General features: G+C 45.1%; 1 protein-coding gene across 1 annotated transcript in view; it reads left to right on the forward strand.

Annotated features, from left to right (window-relative positions):
• Positions 1-18,802, forward strand: part of LOC136625810 (synaptotagmin-2-like) — a 154,555-nt gene that overhangs the window by 97,108 nt on the left and 38,645 nt on the right. The window contains exons 5-7 of the mRNA XM_066600323.1: positions 1,063-1,185; positions 3,689-3,856; positions 6,848-7,015. Of these exons, the coding sequence (XP_066456420.1) occupies positions 1,063-1,185; positions 3,689-3,856; positions 6,848-7,015 (459 nt within the window). The remainder of the gene's footprint in view (positions 1-1,062; positions 1,186-3,688; positions 3,857-6,847; positions 7,016-18,802) is intronic.

The following is an 18,802-nucleotide window of genomic DNA, read 5'->3' on the forward strand; positions in this document are numbered from 1 at the left end:
CAACTGTTCATGCAGCTTTAGGTCGAGTATTTGTTAAAAGTGTTTGAGCTAAAGCCAGAAGTGAATTCAGTAGCAAGGGAACATATAACTTGTATTCCCCATTCCTTTTGAATCCACTCCTGGTTTTGGCTCAAAAACTGCACAAAAATGTGTGATTTAGTCTAAGATCTTAAATAGTCTAACTGATTAGGATTAAGGCCAAACACGTTAATTTCTGAGACCATAACATTTACAAATATTAAATTATTATAGAGTCTAGAAATTAAGCAGTATTATTAGACTCACTTCTGCAGAAATATGCCATTTCTTTCCTGTAGAAAATGTATTTTGAATAGGGGTACACTTTTGCATAAGACTACATAATACTGCTCAGGCTGGAACAGCCAATGCCCACTGCACATGCTACCCCCATGGGTTAGAAGGGCTATAAGGCTCTGCTAGTAGAAAAATAACTGAAATGTAATTTTCCTTTTAAGAAACAGGTATGAAATAAAAACACTGGGGTACTTTTGCAAAAGTACTATTTTGCTGACTGCTTTCCCTAAAGTGGTTGTCCAAGTCACTTTCTTATTGTCCATGAATTTTCCTTTTCAGCCCGCTCTAGCTTTGTACAGTACATTACAAGTATGTTAATGAGAACCAGAATGGCGGCGCTGGAAGGGGTGACGATCGAATCGGTGCATATATATATATATATATATATATATATATATATATATATATATATATATATATATATATATATATATATATATATATATACTTTTTTCTTTATAACATTCCTCCTATCTGTCTGAATTTTTTAACAACTCAAACAACTGCATTAAACTTAAAGGACAATTTTTTACGGCTACAGTCGCATGTAGTTTAATTATGTACTTCAGCAGTACATAATTATGTACATGCCAAAATGTTGAATTCAGTTTTTAAAGGGTAGTGACCTCACAAACTTTTTATATTAAAGCAACAGCCAATTTGAGTAAACGCAGCTTCATGTATTTTGAGGTTATTGTATCTCTAGGGCCAAAATAAGTTACACGCCATCCTTCTTTAGCTTTTTAGGATGATGATGATGATGCAGAAACTGGTTTAACAGAAGGTGAAGACAAGGAGGATGAAGAAAAAGAAGAAGAGAAGCTTGGAAAACTACAATTCTCCTTGGACTATGACTTTCAAAGCAACCAGGTAACATCAACTAGGTAAAATAACCCCTTTTGATGCTGATGAAAAAGGTAAAACGTGCCCCGCCGCTCCACCCCCACCAATAGAAGTGTGCTAATAATCTTGAGGTGTATAATATATCGCCCACTACACATGTGGCAATCCTCTGGTCTATGTTTTCTTCAGTTCGAAAAGCAAAAATAAAATAATAACTTCACTGGTGTTTAGTAGGGTGGCATCAAGCAAAGCCACTGAAAAAGTGGTCTCATTCCGGATTTGAGTCTTAGCACATGGCCAAAAAATAAATTGGTTCATTATGGGACAAACAAACAAGAATGAGCAGACTTCCAAATGAAACAATAAGAGAAAAAACACAAAAAGGAGAGCACTTTGGTAGGTATAGCACCACACTAGAATGAATCATTGAGCACTTCATTTTTATTTTTAATCAATAAAAAATGTAATAAAAAAAAACAAAGTAAGTTATGTATCCACCAGATTGCGGAGAGCAGCAGGTCTGGTGAAATGCTAGAGACAACAAAATTGATCCAGGAACAAATTTGTGTAAATAAATCCCCAATTAGGAATGCGGGGACATAAAAATCACAGATCTGTGCTAACTTTAGATCCATTTACACAGGACGAATGTCGGAAAATGATGCCCGGCACTCGTCCCTGTGTTTCCTCGCTCCCGTGCTCCTGCAAGGGAGCTAGCAGAGCTTGGTCGCTCATGGAGCGACCAGCAGGGGGCCGGGGCAGTGCAGGAGATTTCTCTCCTCTCATTTCCCACCCCTGCATATGGTGCTGGATAGCTTTGGAACCTAATTGCGAAGGTACAAGGTCTCATTAGAAAAAGAGAGGGCATTAGAACTGCATTCCTTGCCAGCCAGTGAAGTCCGTTTTAGGGGTAAAATAGTTGTAACAGGTTTTCTTAGACTTAATAGCAGTCTACAAATATCTGAAGGGCTGTCACAGTGCAGAGGGATCAGCCCTATTCTCATTTGCACAAGGAAAGACTAGAATCAATGGGATGAAACTGAAAAGGAGGAGACACAAATTAGATATTAGACAGGGAGGGTGATCAATGAGTGGAACAGGTGGAGAGTTCTCCTTCAATTGAAGTCTTTAGAGGTTGTGCAGACATCTGTCTGGAATAATCTAGTGAATCCTGCATTGAGCAGGGGATTTAACCCGATGACCCCAAAGGACCTGATGACTGCGGAGATGCCTTCTAACTTTACCATTATAGGATTCTATGATTGATATGTTCAGTTCATTTTACTGCTCCCATATGCGAATATACAGCTAGGTTATTGTAAAAGCCACATTTAGCACTGAAAAAATGTATTAAATAGAAATACATTATGTAAAAGAATTAAAAAATGTGGGAGATTATAATCCATCAATTTTATAATGATATAAAATTATGGAAGCATAAGATTTATAATAGTTACAGAAATCACTAAAATTTATATTAAAAACATGATTAATAGTTTTATATATTGATGTTGTTAGCCATTTAGTCGTTCACGACCCTCGGCGACCCTAAAGGCTCCCTCTCTCCATGTTTTTCAGTTTTGCACTGCTTCTTTCAGTTGTGTGATATCCATGGCCATATCTGCTCTGTCTGGCAGTATCAGCCATCATGTCCTTTGGCAGCCAGGTCTTCTTTTACCACTGATCTGTCCAAGCATTATAGATTTTTCTAGCGACTTTGCTCGCATTACATGGCCAAAATACGTTATCTTTATACTTATATATATATTTATTCTTGCAACTTATTGCACTAGTCAAAAGCTTGGGGTCTACGATTCATCAGGTTGTTGTTTTTCTGTGCTTTTACAGCAATCATTCTAGAATACATCCAGCACTGTGTCCATGCATTTCTTCTAGGAACTTACACTGCAACTGTTCTGAATTTTGTTGTATGTACAGTATCTTAACAAAATGTCTAATGTTGATATTAATGTAGCGCTCTGGCCTTGCCTAACCGCTTAGAATGCCCCTTATAGAAACATATGCCAGATCAGTGGAACTGAGACTTTTAGCCAGACCTTCTTTTTCTTAGACCAAACGTTATTTCCCATTATAACATGTTCATTTGGAGGACTTTCTATTTAGAATTTCTGGATAGTGTGTGCGGCGGCTACAGGTCCCATAGAGAGAAGAACATAGGGGCTTTGCATGTACATTACTGACATTTTTGCAAACAAGGCAATGGAACATGTACTGGAAAAGTTTTATAGTGCAGGAGAACACGAGGAGACTTCTAGCAAAGTAATATTTAATGTAACCCTGTATTGGAGAAATTGTTTTACTGATAATACGTCCCCTTATAAATAATGTTTGCTTTTGAAAAACAACGTTAGAGGGGAAAGATGTCAGTCCTAGAATAAGAAAGTTGTTGTGACACATTCTACATGATGAGTATATGAATAGGTGCCAATGGTGCCACATTGCAGGTCTCCTAGACATACTGAAAAAGTAGATCTGTGATGAGTTAACATTTTTTTTCTCTTTTCAACAGATTCAAGTTGGTGTTATACAGGCTACTGAGCTACCTGCATTGGACATGGGAGGAACTTCCGATCCTTATGTAAAGATTTTCTTTTTACCAGATAAGAAGAAGAAGTACGAGACTAAAGTTCATCGCAAGACATTGAACCCAATATTCAATGAGACTTTTACTTTTAAGGTAAAACAAGCAAATCTATTGCATGAATGAAAACAAATTGCTGACATTTGTCATTGCAAACTACTGTCATGTTAAGAAAAAAGGTATAATGAAAAAAGTTTGCTACCATGTTAGGCAGTAGAGCAAAATGTGATTGTTCCCAGCAAGAGAAACCAAGTAATCCTGTACATATGATACCTTTTAATGGCTAACAAAAATATATGCTGTTAATGCGAGCTTTCAAGCCAATGCAGGGTTCTGCTTCAGGCTTAAATTAAATAGATCCACCCTTGTTGGCCCTCCCTTGGGTTCAAGGAGACATCCCAGCGGAGATTAGGTCGCATCCTACAATAGGACCCACTCTTAGGCCTCATGTCCACTGGGAAAATCAGGCCCGCTACGGATTCTCCATGGAGAATCCGTAGCGGGTCCCTCCTGCCCCGCGGACATGAGGGCTGAAAATAAGAATAAACTTACCCGCAGCGGACCAGGCAGGTCTTCTCTTCTTCGCGGCTGGATCTTCTTTCTTCGGCCGGCAGATGTGCTCGGCACGCCGGCTGCGTGCCGCGCGCATGCGCCGGGCACATCCGCCGGGCCGAAGAAAGAAGATCCGGCCGCGAAGAAGAGAAGATCTGCCCGGTCCACTGCGGGTAAGTTTATTCTTATTTTAGGTCTCCCGCGGATCCGGACGGCTTCCATAGGCTTCAATAGAAGCCTGAGGGAGCCGTCCCCGCGGGAGACCCGCATGAAAATGGAGCATGTCCATTTTTTTTCATGCTCCATATTTTTTAAAATTCCCTTTTATAGACCATCCACGGGTATTTATCTACCCGCGGGTGGTCAATGCATCCCTATGGGGTGCGGATCCGCGGGCAGGAGAAGAGTTAAAATCCGCTGCGGATTTTAATTCTTTTTTTCTCCGTGGACATGAGGCCTTAGAGTGCTATCTCGGGTACTCCACAGGCCTGGGGTTTCACCGAGTCCCTCACCACTGTTTCCTATCCTAGGTAACACAGTCTTCCCTCCTAGTCTAGAGGTTGGTGGGTTTCAAGCCTGGCTTCGTAACGGCAGGTTTAGAGCGTTCCATTTTATCTCAGAGGGACATTGGTTGTCAGTAGATGAGTTGACCAACATCACAGACCCAGTGTCGCTGAACTTCTGGCAAATTCATCAAATTAGGCATTTTCTCCTTTCTCTTCCCTCAACCACGGGATTTTCATGAGCAAAGACCCTATTTGAGCAACTTTGTAGTGGGGCGGGTCCATCACGCCATACCCTCTCACGCATGTATAATATTCTATCATTGGATGCAGAGAACTCCACACCTTCATATGTCTTGGCCTGGGAGAGGGAGTTGGAAATGTCATTTACACCTGAACAGTTAACAAAAATCTACACTTACACGCATAAGTCCTCCGTTTCAAGCAAGATTCAGGAAACAGGATTCAAAATTCTCTCTTGCTGGTACAGGGTGCCCTCCTGGTTACATAAAATGTTCCCTGCAGTATCCCCACTTTGTCGGAGATGCGGTGCTGGCCAGGGGACTTTATTACACATTTTCTGGGACTGCCCGATGCTGATGGGTTTTTGATCCGAGTCGTGGCGTATTGCCTCCAAATTCATGGACTTCGCTCTGCCAAAATCACCCGCATTCTTCCTCCTGCATCTCAGTGACATCCTGGAGTATACCTACAGGCGCTCAGTGGTGAGACACCTGGTAAACGCAGCAAGGGCCTGTGTCCCAAAACTTTGGAGACAAACACTACCGCCCTCCATTTCATTGTGGTTTCATCTTATATGTGAGATCAGAGAGATGAAAGAGCTCACAGCATCACTCAAAGACGCTCATGAAAAATTTGCCAAAACGTGGCATCATTGGTTGGAGTTCCAAAACTCTGATGAATATAAGAATCTTTCTGGACAGAACGTTAGGTAGCTTTCCCAACAGGGGTTTTCAGCCAGTTATTAAATCCCCCACTTCCACGCCTTATATGCCTTCTCTTACGGAACATAGGGACCTGTATTTGTTCTTCTCCCCCCTCCCACCCCACCCTTTTTTTTGTCTTATCCGTTTTTGTCTTTGTCTTCTTGCTTTTTCCTCCCCCTCAAACCTTCTATGTTCCCTTTCCTTACCCTTGCTGCAAGTTAAGGTACATATGGTCAGGACCTACCTGGTCCCATATTGTGACTGATATTTTGGAATGTTAAAGATGTATGTACACATATATTTTGTTCTTGTATTTGGTAAATGTTGAATTGCAGTTTTATATGGAAAACTTATAAATAAAGAATTAAAAAAATAAATAAATAGATCAGAAGAGGCATGCATATTTATACTCACATACTGATGACAAGAAACAGACATTGATGTGAATAATTTGCATTTGAAAGAATACGACACCAGAAATACAAACATCTTTAAATAGTCACTGATAAGGGAGTGAAGGTTTTTTTGATCCTTGGATCCTTGAATTAGTGTTGGGGGCATCAAATATTGTTATAAATTTATATTCACAAATTCTTCTTTGGCTTTGTGACTTGAAATTGCCTTTCAGTATCATAACTTTCATATCTTCTAGTCATGAACACGACATAAAAGATATGAAAGTTATGATACTGAAAGGCAATTTCAAGTCGCAAAGCCATAGAAGAATGGCATAAAAGATGTTTTGTATTTCTGTTGCAGTATTCTTTTAAGTGCAAATTATTCACATCCATGTCTTTGCCTTGTCATAAGTATGTGTGTATAAATATGCATGCGTGTGGGTGGAAACTAGAAATGACAGAAAAACCCGCACATAGATGGTAAAAACACTGAAACCCAATGACATGTTGCCTTTACTAATATTGACATCTAGGATGCATGCGCCCCTTGGCCACTGTGATCTGATCCCCCATGTTACCCCAAATGCTGCTCATTTTCCCAGTCTTATATGTTTATAGTGAAAGGATTTATCTTCTATTCTGAACTGTTTATTTGCTGTATTTAACTTGTACTATCTTGTCCCTTAGATTCCATATCAAGAGCTTGGGGGAAAGACCCTATGTATGTCCATATATGACTTTGATCGATTTTCTAAACACGACATTATTGGAGAGGTGAAAGTCGCAATGAACACTGTAGACCTCGGACAACCGATTGAAGAGTGGAGAGACTTGCAGAGTGCAGAAAAGGAGGAGGTATGCTGAAAGTGAATGTCAATCCGCTCTGGTTTTAAATTGGTTGAAAACTTTATGTTAAAGAAAGGGATTTTCTGGGACTGAACTATACTCCGGCTAGGTCATCGGTAGTTGTTTGGCGGGCTGCACCTCTCAGGACCCCCGATAATCTGTTAGTATCTCGCCAGCTGTCAGTGTGCTGGAGCTAGAAACAGACAACTCCATCCCATCGCAGTGCCCAACTTGGTTATTGCAGGTACAGGTGCATACACTTACCTTGCCAAGCCAGGTCGCTGCAGTGCAGGCAGAGCTCAGCTGGCTCAGAAAATCCCTTTAACTTGATATCCTTATAGACATTCCAGCTCAACTTTTTTCTGTTACAGAGCCCGTACAAAGTCATTAGATGGCCTGGGCTGATTATGCTAATGACCCCCCACAAACACATGTAGAATCCTTTCTCAACTATCTTACTATTGTAATAAAGTTTTGCTTAAGGGTGTATTTACATGAACTCATGCGAGTTCCATCACAAACTCTCAGAGTAACTCGCATGGCAGGACATCAGGTCTGTGTGCTCTACAAGGTGTGGACACCGCACATCTCATGTCCCATGCTTGTGTGATACTTGTACAAAAATGGTGCATGCAGCATTTTTCAAACTTCGACCTTTGGTACCTGCAAAAAATCGCTCATGTAGATGAACCTATTAAAATTACTGGGTTCATTTTTCATGTGAATTTTGTCCGTGTCAGAACAGAACTCACACAAGTTTATCGGCTGGATAAATATTGCCTCACTATGAGAACGTGCTGCAACAAGTCCGAGTTTGTAACTGAGCAATTTAAAAATGTTGAACTTCTACTTCATATCACTGGGCTTGGATCACATGTTTAATCCGATGTAGCAGCATCCATCCAAACCAATATTTTTTAACGTGTACATCTCGGCCTAGTCAGGAAGGGTAACATCTCTTGTTAGGGAGAGCACCAAAAAGGTGAGTAAGGAGACTCATAAGGCCATCTATGCTTTTGTGGGAAACATGCAAATAAGGCAGATGGAACATGGGATCTTATGCTCTAAACACTTTTATAAATATAAACAACGACACTACACCTTATTTCAGATTTAAAATGGCTGCGGCATTTATTTCTTTAAACGGTTTAAACCAAACTTTCAATAAATAATCAAATATATATACCAACTGCATAGACTTTGCCCTAGAAGCTCCAGTCTACTAATAAAACATTCAAAAACTCAGGTGCAGGCCCACCCACAGGAGGCGGGCGGCAACTTCATTGAGCATGCCCATGACAAAGATAAGTCCATAAAAACAGATCAACTTATGGGAGGGCGAAGGGGACAATCCAAGGTAGCTGACAGGAATGGGAATCCCGTCCTGTCAGCGATGTCTTAAATCAACTCCTACTGTCCCCTTGCCAGCCAATCAGCATCCTGTTGCTGTGGGGGAACATACCGTGTTTCCCCGAAAATAAGACAGTGTCTTATATTAATTGTTGTTCAAAAAGGTTTAACTTTTTTCATGTATAGCTGCGTGGACACTATTTAAATTGACTTTTTTTAAATTAACTGTTAGCAGGGCTTAATTTTGGAGTAGGGCTTATATTTTAAGCATCTTTAAAAAGCCGGAAAAATCATTTTGCATCCTCAAAAATTCTGGAAAATCATGCTATGCCTTATTTTCAGGGTATGTCTTATTTTCAGGGAAACAGGGTAGATACTTCTCCACAGCTTGTTCCCGCCGAAACTCACAACCAATCAGAGACTCCTCTGCCACCTTCTCCTTAGATACAGCCTGTTTTCAGCATCTCTTCTCTTGCAGTATCTGTAGAACTAGAGACAGCATTTAACCCCCCCATCCCTTTTCTTAGACACTCTTAACCCTTACACACCCAGGTCTCGCTCATATCCCATGAGGCTTCAGGACCTAAGCGTCCTTCAGCCGTACAATACGTCTGCAGCGCTAGCTATTAGACCCTTTATACAGGTCTGTAGAGCAATGATTGGGCATTTTAAAACCCAGCCAGAATCCATGCACAGACAGCTGTTTTGGGGGTTTTGCCCCTCATCAGTGTGCAGTAGGAGCTCAAACTAGTCACACATTTCCCACTTAAATGTAAAGCAATAACATGACTAGTGAGTTGTGATAACTCGATATCTAGCATTGCAGTATATTGTAGTTAAGTTAACCTTTTGCAATCCAATTTTGGATTCAGGGTTTCCTAGGGGGCTTTCTCTTTCTGCCATTATACAATAGCGCCATCTGCTGGCTAGAGCCAGTACTGCAGTATGTGACATGCCGGAAAGGCCTCCGACAACAGAGCAGCCAGTAATCTACAGTAAGAATACCCTGCCGGATGTCTTCCAAAATTGTAGCTGTACAGCCTTCAATCAGAATGTCCTTAGACGTCAGACAGTGGATTTGAAAGGGTTAACATAATGCGTTAAACGTCAAATTAACGTTTGCTACATTTTGTATTTCTGTCTGGGCACACCGCATAAAGAAGAGTGACCTCACCGTAGTTTGTGTGCTACACTAATGAGTAGCGGTTGCAAGCTGTGGCTGTAGATCTGTTACGAAGCTCCCAGTATACCCAACAGATGTAAATATTGGTGTTGTAGATTTAGAACAGCTGAAATAGGTTGTAGACTGCACTTTATAGTATTTAAGTGATTTGAGCCATTCCCTGTAGACAAATACCTGAAGTACAGTTGCACCCTTGTGAGGCATGCTCAGGTATATTCAATACTAAAGAGCACTCATCATATTGCATGTGCCTTCACAGATTTGTCATAACTTGGCCACAATCAAGTTCAGCGGACAACGGCATAATCAGACCTGATGCCTTAGACAGCGCTAACTGTAGATACAACACTTCTGGTACTTCAACTAACACGTGAAAAAATAGCAATCCTGACCCACATCACAGGGCTCTCACTAGCCAAGTCAGAAACCTGCACACTGATGAGAGGTAAAAAACCCCGAAACAGCTGTCTGTATATGGTTTCTGGCTTGGGTTTTCATTTCTCAGTCATTGTTACAAAGCTTGTACAAGGAGTCTAACATTGACTTGCAGGAATGCTGCCTTCCAATAAGTGGTGCTGCAAAAGCATTGTTCCATCTCCCTTATTTGCAACTAACATGTCCAAACACACAACTCGCCGTTCCTTAATACGGATAGGCTATAAAGGCAGGCGACCAGTTGCAGCGCAATTGTGTCTATAGAAACAGAAAGATGAGACTCCAGCGGGAAAAAGAGTACACAAAACTTGTGTCACTGAGCAGCGGGAAAACATCCCCTGGTCAGATGGATCCAGATTTCTTTTGCTCAGTGCTGATGGGAGGTCAGAATTTGGCGCAAGCAGCATGAATCTATGACCCCTTCCTGTCAGCTATTCAGAGCATTTCAGTACCTTCATCTAATTAGAGGCAACTGCATAAAGTTTCTGGTCCGCAGGGCCGATAGTCATTAAAAACAATTTCTATGCTTAGTGGAATCAACGCCATGAGGAATGCTGAAATTCTGAAGGCCAAAGAACTTCCAACATGCTACTAGTTCGGTGTCTCTAATAAAGTGGCCATTCGCGTAGATCAGTATGAAGTGGAGCTTCATAGAACTACAGATCCCATTTCAGCCTATGTGAAGGAAATGAAGGGACAAGTAGGATGTGTGCTAACACCATGCAAGCATAGGAAGAGAATCTGTGATCATTCCCTTGTTCCTCTATGGCTTATGATTAGAGATGAGCGAGCACCAAAATGCACGGGTGCTCGTTACTCGAGACGAACTTTTCGCGATGCTCGAGGGTTCGTTTCGAGTAACGAACCGCATTAAAGTCAATGGGCAACCCGAGCATTTTTGTATATCGCCGATGCTCGCTAAGGTTTTCATTTGTGAAAATCTGGGCAATTCAATAAAGTGATGGGAACGACACAGAAACGGATAGGGCAGGCGAGGGGCTACATGTTGGGCTGCATCTCAAGTTCCCAGGTCCCACTATTAAGTCACAATAGCGGCAAGAGTGCCCCCCCCCCAACAATTTTTATTTCTGAAAAACCCTCATTAGCAAGGCATACCTTAGCTAAGCACCACACTACCTCCAACAAAGCACAATCACTGCCTGCATGACACTCCGCTGCCACTTCTCCTGGGTAACATGCTGCCTAACCCCCCCGCACGACCCAGTGTCCACAGCGCATACCAAAGTGTCCCTGTGCAGCCTTCAGCTGCACTCATGCCACACACTGGCCTCATAGCCACACCACCCTCATGTCTATTTATTAGTGCGTCTGCCATGAGGAGGAACCGCAGACACACACTGCAGAGGGTTGGCACGGCCAGGCAGCGACCCTCTTTAAAAGGGGCGGGGCGATAGCCCACAATGCTGCACAGAAGCAATGAGAAATCCAATCCTGTGCCACCTCCATCAGGAGCTGCACACGTGGGCATAGCAATGGGGAACCCATGTGCCACACACTATTCATTCTGTCAAGGTGTCTGCATGCCCCAGTCAGACCGGAGTTTTTTATAAATAGTCACAGGCAGGTACAACTCCGCAATGGGAATTCGTGTGCACCCACAGCATGGGTGGCTCCCTGGAACCCACCAGCGGTACATAAATATATCCCATTGCATTGCCCATCACAGCTGAGGTAACGTCAGGTTTAATACAGGTGGGCTTCGGCCCACACTGCATGCCGCAGTCTGACCGGGGTTTTTAATACATAGACACTGGCAGGTACAACTCCCTAATGTGAAGTCCCTGTGGACCCACGGCATGGGTGGCTCCCTGGAACCCACCGGCAGTACATAAATATATCCCATTGCATTGCCCATCACAGCTGAGGTAACGTCAGGTTTAATGCAGGTGGGCTTCGGCCCACACTGCATGCCCCAGTCAGACTGGGTTCTTTAGAAGTAGACACATGCAGTTACAACTCCATCTGGACCGACAGCATGGGTGGGTTCCAGGAAGCCACCGGCGGTACATAAATATATCCCATTGCATTGCCCATGACAGCTGAGGTAATGTCCGATTAAATGCAGGTGGTCTTCGGCCCACACTGCATGCCCCAGTCTGACCGGGGTTTTTAATACATAGACACTGGCAGGTACAACTCCCTAATGTGAAGTCCCTGTGGACCCACGGCATGGGTGGCTCCCTGGAACCCACCGGCAGTACATAAATATATCCCATTGCATTGCCCATCACAGCTGAGGTAACGTCAGGTTTAATGCAGGTGGGCTTCGGCCCACACTGCATGCCCCAGTCAGACTGGGGTTCTTTAGAAGTAGACACATGCAGTTATAACTCCGTCTGGACCGACAGCATGGGTGGGTTCCGGGAAGCCACCGGCGGTACATAAATATATCCCATTGCATTGCCCATGACAGCTGAGGTAATGTCCGATTAAATGCAGGTGGTCTTCGGCCCACACTGCATGCCCCAGTCTGACCGGGGTTTTTAATACATAGACACTGGCAGGTACAACTCCCTAATGTGAAGTCCCTGTGGACCCACGGCATGGGTGGCTGCCTGGAACCCACCGGCAGTACATAAATATATCCCATTGCATTGCCCATCACAGCTGAGGTAACGTCAGGTTTAATGCAGGTGGGCTTCGGCCCACACTGCATGCCCCAGTCAGACTGGGGTTCTTTAGAAGTAGACACATGCAGTTACAACTCCGTCTGGACCGACAGCATGGGTGGGTTCCGGGAAGCCACCGGCGGTACATAAATATATCCCATTGCATTGCCCATGACAGCTGAGGTAATGTCCGATTAAATGCAGGTGGTCTTCGGCCCACACTGCATGCCCCAGTCTGACCGGGGTTTTTAATACATAGACACTGGCAGGTACAACTCCCTAATGTGAAGTCCCTGTGGACCCACGGCATGGGTGGCTGCCTGGAACCCACCGGCAGTACATAAATATATCCCATTGCATTGCCCATCACAGCTGAGGTAACGTCAGGTTTAATGCAGGTGGGCTTCGGCCCACACTGCATGCCCCAGTCAGACTGGGGTTCTTTAGAAGTAGACACATGCAGTTACAACTCCGTGTGGACCGACAGCATGGGTGGGTTCCAGGAAGCCACCGGCGGTACATAAATATATCCCATTGCATTGCCCATCACAGCTGAGGTAACGTCCGATTAAATGCAGGTGGTCTTCGGCCCACACTGCATGCCCCAGTCTGACCGGGGTTTTTAATACATAGACACTGGCAGGTACAACTCCCTAATGTGAAGTTCCTGTGGACCCACGGCATGGGTGGCTCCCTGGAACCCACCGGCGGTACATAAATATATTCCATTGCATTGCCCATCACAGCTGAGGTAACGTCAGGTTTAATGCAGGTGGGCTTCGGCCCACACTGCATGCCCCAGTCAGACTGGGGTTCTTTAGAAGTAGACACAGGCAGTCACAACTCCGTGTGGACCGACAGCATAGGTGGGTCCCAGGAAGCCACCGGCGGTACATACACTACCGTTCAAAAGTTTGGGGTCACCCAAACAATTTTGTGTTTTCCATGAAAAGTCACACTTATTCACCACCATGCGTTGTGAAATGAATAGAAAATAGAGTCAAGACATTGACAAGGTTAGAAATAATGATTTGTATTTGAAATAACATTGTTTTTACATCAAACTTTGCTTTCGTCAAAGAATCCTCCTTTTGCAGCAATTACAGCATTGCACACCTTTGACATTCTAGCTGTTAATTTGTTGAGGTAAGCTTGTGAAATTGCACCCCACGCTTCTAGAAGCATCTCCCACAAGTTGGATTGGTTGGATGGGCACTTCTGGTGTACCATACGGTCAAGCTGCTCCCACAACAGCTCAATGGGGTTCAGATCTGGTGACTGCGCTGGCCACTCCATTACCGATAGAATACCAGCTGCCTGCTTCTGCTGTAAATAGTTCTTGCACAATTTGGAGGTGTGTTTCGGGTCATTGTCCTGTTGTAGGATGAAATTGGTTCCAATCAAGCGCTGTCCACTGGGTATGGCATGGCGTTGCAAAATGGAGTGATAGCCTTCCTTATTCAGAATCCCTTTTACCCTGTACAAATCTCCCACCTTACCAGCACCAAAGCAACCCCAGACCATCACATTACCTCCACCATGCTTAACAGATGGCGTCAGGCATTCTTCCAGCATCTTTTCATTTGTTCTGCGTCTCACAAATGTTCTTCTTTGTGATCCAAACACCTCAAACTTGGATTCATCCGTCCACAACACTTTTTTCCAGTCTTCCTCTGTCCAATGTCTGTGTTCTTTTGCCCATCTTAATCTTTTTCTTTTATTGGCCAGTCTCAGATATGGCTTTTTCTTTGCCACTCTGCCCTGAAGCCCAAAATCCCGCAGCCGCCTCTTCACTGTAGATGTTGACACTGGTGTTTTGCGGGTACTATTTAATGAAGATGCCAGTTGGGTACCTGTGAGGCGTCTGTTTCTCAAACTAGAGACTCTAATGTGCTTATCTTCTTGCTTAGTTGTGCAACGCGGCCTCCCACTTCTTTTTCTACTCTGGTTAGAGCCTGTTTGTGCTGTCCTCTGAAGGGAGTAGTACACACCGTTGTAGGAAATCTTCAATTTCTTAGCAATTTCTCGCATGGAATAGCCTTCATTTCTAAGAACAAGAATAGACTGTCGAGTTTCTGATGAAAGTTCTCTTTTTCTGGCCATTTTGAGCGTTTAATTGACCCCACAAATGTGATGCTCCAGAAACTCAATCTGCTCACAGGAAGGTCAGTTTTGTAGCTTCTGTAACGAGCTAGACTGTTTTCAGATGTGTGAACATGATTGCACAAGGGTTTTCTAATCATCAATTAGCCTTCTGAGCCAATGAGCAAACACATTGTACCATTAGAACACTGGAGTGATAGTTGCTGGAAATGGGCCTCTATTCACCTTTGTAGATATTGCACAAAAAACCAGGCATTTGGAGCTAGAATAGTCATTTACCACATTAGCAATGTATAGAGTGCATTTGTTTAAAGTTAGGACTAGTTTAAAGTTATCTTCATTGAAAAGTACAGTGCTTTTCCTTCAAAAATAAGATCATTTCAATGTGACCCCAAAATTGTGAACGGTAGTGTAAATGTATCCCATTGCAGTGCCCTGGACAGCAAAGCTAACGTCAGATTAAATGCAGGTGGGCTTCGGCGGTACATTAATGTATCTCATTGCAGTGCCCTGCTCAGCAGAGCTAACGTCACATACAATACAGGTGTGCTTCGGCCCACAGTGCATGCCCCAGTCAGAGTGGTAATATGTACCTTAACAGTAACCGCATTGGTGGGAATGTGGTGGCGACTGCAGACCTAGTAGCGCGGTCTTATTTAGTTGGTTTTCGGAATGCGGCCAGGATTAAGTGGGCCGTGGCGGGGGGATGGTGGGGGGGGGCTCTCTTGTTGTGTCGGTAAAGGTGAAATTCTTGGACTGTCACCAGACGGACCTATGCAAAGGTATTTCCCAAGAATGTTTTCATTGTTGGAGGAGGAGGGGGATGTTTTTGAGGCACTACGTGTCCTCTCCACGTGTCCGTGGTTATATGCACCTTAACAGTAACCGCTTTGGTGGAAAATGGCCTCGCCACCATCATGTCTTTGGGAAGCCTCCGTTTCCACACCCCAGTGACATAGCATTAGCAGCGGTATAGGTAGAGCCCAGAATTAGTAACATTTCAGCGGTAGTAGCAGTCCAGACAGGCCCCAGTAACATATCACTAGCAGCAGTATAGGGGGAGCACAGTATTAGTTCCATTTCAGTAGTACTAGCAGTCCAGACAGGCCCCAGTAACAATTCCGAAGCAGCAGTATAGGGGGAGCACAGTATTATTTCCATTTCAGTAGTAGTAGCAGTCTAGACAGGTCCCAGTAACATATCACTAGCAGTAGTATAGGGGGAGCACAGTATTAGTTCCATTTCAGTAGTAGTAGCAGTCAAGACAGGCCACAGTAACAATTCCGAAGCAGCAGTATAGGGGGAGCACAGTATTATTTCCATTTCAGTAGTAGTAGCAGTCTAGACAGGTCCCAGTAACATATCACTAGCAGTAGTATAGGGGGAGCACAGTATTAGTTCCATTTCAGTAGTAGTAGCAGTCAAGACAGGCCCCAGTAACAATTCCGAAGCAGCAGTATAGGGGGAGCACAGTATTAGTTCCATTTCAGTAGTTGTAGCAGTCAAGACAGGCCACAGTAACATTCCCGTTGCAGCAGTTTAGGGAGATAACAGTCTCTTGCACATTTCAGTAGTTGCAGTATAGACAAGGCCCCAGTTACATTTATGTAGCAAAAGTGTAGGCCAACCCCACACACCTTGCTGTACCATGAGTGCAGGCGAAGCCCATAAAAATTAGTAGGATTGCACTGTAGGCGAGCGCTCCAAAAAATTGATGTACCAACAGTACTAATGTACCTCAGAAAAATTGCCCATGCCCAACCAAGAGGGCAGGTGAAACCCATTAATCGCTTTGGTTAATGTGGCTTAATTTGTACCTAGGCCCGGAGGCAGCCCAGTTAAAATAAAAATTGGTTCAGGTGCAAGTTTCAATGCTTTAATGAGAATTGAAACGTATAAACATTGTTTACTAAAGTCATATGACTGAGCCTTGTGGGCCTAAGAAAAATTGCCCGTTCGGCGTGATTACGTGAGGTTTCAGGAGGAGGAGCAGGAGGAGGAGGATAAATATAATACACAGATTGATGAAGCTAAAAGGTCCCCGTTTTTGATGGTGATAGAGAACGATGCTTTCATCCGCGGGTGCAGCCTACGTATTGTTTAGGTACCGCTGCTGTCCGCTGGTGGAGAAGAGAAGTCTGGGGAAATCCAGGCTTTGTTCATCTTTATGAGTGTAAGCCTGTCGGCACTGTCGGTTGACAGGCAGGTACGCTTCTCCGTGATGATTCCCCCAGCCGCACTAAACACCCTCTCTGACAAGACGCTAGCCGCAGGACAAGCAAGCACCTCCAGGGCATACAGGGCGAGTTCAGGCCACGCGTCCAGCTTCGACACCCAGTAGTTGTAGGGGGCAGAGGCGTCACGGAGGACGGTCGTGCGATCGGCTACGTACTCCCTCACCATCCTTTTACAGTGCTCCCGCCGACTCAGCCTTGACTGGGGAGCGGTGACAGTCTTGCTGGGGAGCCATAAAGCTGGCAAAGGCCTTGGAGAGTGTTCCCCTTCCTGCGCTGTACATGCTGCCTGATCTCCGCGCCTCCCCTGCTACCTGGCCCTCGGAACTGCGCCTTCTGCCACTAGCGCTGTCGGATGGGAATTTTACCATCAGTTTGTTCACCAGGGTCCTGTGGTATAGCATCACTCTCGAACCCCTTTCCTCTTCGGGTATGAGAGTGGAAAGGTTCTCCTTATACCGTGGGTCGAGCAGTGTGTACACCCAGTAATCCGTAGTGGCCAGAATGCGTGTAACGCGAGGATCACGAGAAAGGCATCCTAACATGAAGTCCGCCATGTGTGCCAGGGTACCTGTATGCAACACATGGCTGTCCTCACTAGGAAGATCACTTTCAGGATCCTCCTCCTTCTCCTCCTCAGGCCATACACGCTGAAAGGATGACAAGCAAGCAGCATGGGTACCCTCAGCAGTGGGCCAAGCTGTCTCTTCCCCCTTCTCCTCATGCTCCTCCCCCTCCTCCTCCTCCCTCAACGCGCTGAGATATAGACATAAGGGGGGGGGTTTTGACTATCCAGCGACATACTGTCTTCCCCCGCCTCCGTTTCCGAGCGCAAAGCGTCTGCCTTTATGCTTTGCAGGGAACTTCTCAAGAGGCATAGCAGAGGAATGGTGACGCTAATGATTGCAGCATCGCCGCTCACCATCTGGGTAGACTCCTGAAAGTTTCCAAGGACCTGGCAGATGTCTGCCAACCAGGCCCACTCTTCTGTAAAGAATTGAGGAGGCTGACTCCCACTACGCCGCCCATGTTGGAGTTGGTATTCCACTATAGCTCTACGCTGCTAATAGAGCCTGGCCAACATGCGGAGCGTAGAGTTCCACCGAGTGGGCACGTCGCACAGCAGTCGGTGCACTGGCAGATTAAACCGATGTTGCAGGGTCCGCAGGGTGGCAGCGTCCGTCTTGGACTTGCGGAAATGTGAGCTGAGCCGGCGCACCTTTCCGAGCAGGTCTGACAAGCGTGGGTAGCTTTTCAGAAAGCGCTGAACCACCAGATTAAAGGCGTGGGCCAGGCATGGCATGTGCGTGAGGCTGCCGAGCTGCAGAGCCGCCACCAGGTTACGGCCGTTGTCACACACGACCATGCCCGGTTGGAGGCTCAGCGGCGAAAGCCAGCGGTCGGTCTGCTCTGTCAGACCCTGCAGCAGTTCGTGGGCCGTATGCCTCTTCTCTCCTAAGCTGAGTAGTTTCGGCACGGCCTGCTGGCGCTTGCCCACCGCTGTGCTGCCACCCCGCGCGACACCTACTGGTGACGACGTGCTGCTGACACATGTTGATTGCGAGACAGAGATTGCGTAGGAGGAGGAGGAGGGTGGTTTAGTGGAGGAAGCATACACCGCCGCGGATACCAGCACCGAGCTGGGGCCCGCAATTCTGGGGGTGGGTAGGACTTGAGCATTCCCAGGCTCTGACTCGGTCCCAGCCTCCTCTAAATTCACCCAATGCGCCGTCAGGGAGATATAGTGGCCCTGCCCGCCTGTGCTTGTCCACGTGTCCGTTGTTAAGTGCACCTTGGCAGCAACCGCGTTGGTGAGGGCGCGTACAATGTTACGGGAGACGTGGTCGTGCAGGGCTGGGAC

This window comes from Eleutherodactylus coqui, chromosome 4, assembly GCF_035609145.1.
Source record: "Eleutherodactylus coqui strain aEleCoq1 chromosome 4, aEleCoq1.hap1, whole genome shotgun sequence".
Lineage (NCBI taxonomy): Eukaryota > Metazoa > Chordata > Amphibia > Anura > Eleutherodactylidae > Eleutherodactylus > Eleutherodactylus coqui.